This window comes from Mastomys coucha, unplaced genomic scaffold (genome assembly GCF_008632895.1).
Source record: "Mastomys coucha isolate ucsf_1 unplaced genomic scaffold, UCSF_Mcou_1 pScaffold13, whole genome shotgun sequence".
NCBI classification, from domain to species: domain Eukaryota; kingdom Metazoa; phylum Chordata; class Mammalia; order Rodentia; family Muridae; genus Mastomys; species Mastomys coucha.
This window is the reverse complement of record NW_022196895.1, coordinates 54,393,165-54,394,252: the sequence shown is the minus strand read 5'-3', so window position 1 is coordinate 54,394,252 and position 1,088 is coordinate 54,393,165. Positions and strand designations below refer to the sequence as shown.

Genomic DNA, 1,088 nt, shown 5'->3' with positions numbered 1-1,088 from the left:
AAAAAAAAAAAAAAAAAAAAAAAAAACCAAAAAAATAACACAACCAGGAATATACCCAATGTAATCATGTACTCAAAAGAAAACTAGGAAAGTATAATTGGTGTCATTTTTAAAGCCTAGAATTTTAAGCATTATCTAAGTTCAACTTGGAATTATTTTTCTGTAAGTCTATGCATCTAATTTCACAATCAAACTGGAGTTGCCCTGATCCTGAAGTGCACCAGACTATGGGTCTGCCTGGCCCTGCTGTAGCACAAAGCATATTATTGACACTTCCTTGGGTGGCTTTCCTCCTATTTTCTTGGACTTTTATATTTCTTCTATCTTGTATACTATAAGCACCTGTGTGTGTTGGACAAATTCTCTTCTGGAGAATTGTGCAGTGAAAGCAAAGAAAGCATATTCTGACTTACTCCCTCAGTGCCTCTAAGAAGCACTCTCTTACCTGAGGTTGTTTGCACAGATAACGGCAAAGTTCCCCAATGTACTGAAACACAGTCACGTTGTACTTCTTGCAATCATTCCAAAACTGGCTTGCGGAGAATTTCTTCTTTAGCACACACGTGGCACCTACACGAAGAGATTGAAAACAGGCATTAAGTTAACATGGCACACAACTGATAGCGCTGTCCTAACAGATCCATTCACTTTCCAGGCTTTCATGACTCATCCATGGTCACCGGTGACAAACTCATCTGGAAACGTGAACTTTAAGATCCATGTCTTAGTGTAGTCACCTGATATTGGTGGCAAATGTGTTTGTTGCGATTTGTGGAATGGAAATTAAAATCAGTAATTACATGTATACTACTACAGTATTGAATGTGCAGGCTTACTACCACAGCCATAGAAGTACATATATACTACCACAGCCATAGAAGCACATGTAGAATACCACAGCCATGGAAGTACATGTATTTAGACTACCGCATTACTAGAAGTACATGTATACTGACGTGGGCACTGGGCGGGTCACCCATCCTTCCTCTCAGAGATGAATGATACTGCCTCCTTTTATCTTTGCACAAAAAAGGGTCTCAACCACCAACCAAGGACTGCACATGGAGGGGTCTGATTGTTCTGGCAGC

The 1,088-nt window shown here is 40.0% G+C and overlaps 1 protein-coding gene across 1 annotated transcript in view; it reads right to left on the bottom strand.

The window, feature by feature from the left end:
• Slc27a6 (solute carrier family 27 member 6) overlaps positions 1 to 1,088 on the bottom strand; it is a 64,216-nt gene that overhangs the window by 35,901 nt on the left and 27,227 nt on the right. Inside the window, exon 5 of the mRNA XM_031365739.1 lies at positions 446 to 570. Within this exon, the coding sequence (XP_031221599.1) occupies positions 446 to 570 (125 nt within the window). The remainder of the gene's footprint in view (positions 1 to 445; positions 571 to 1,088) is intronic.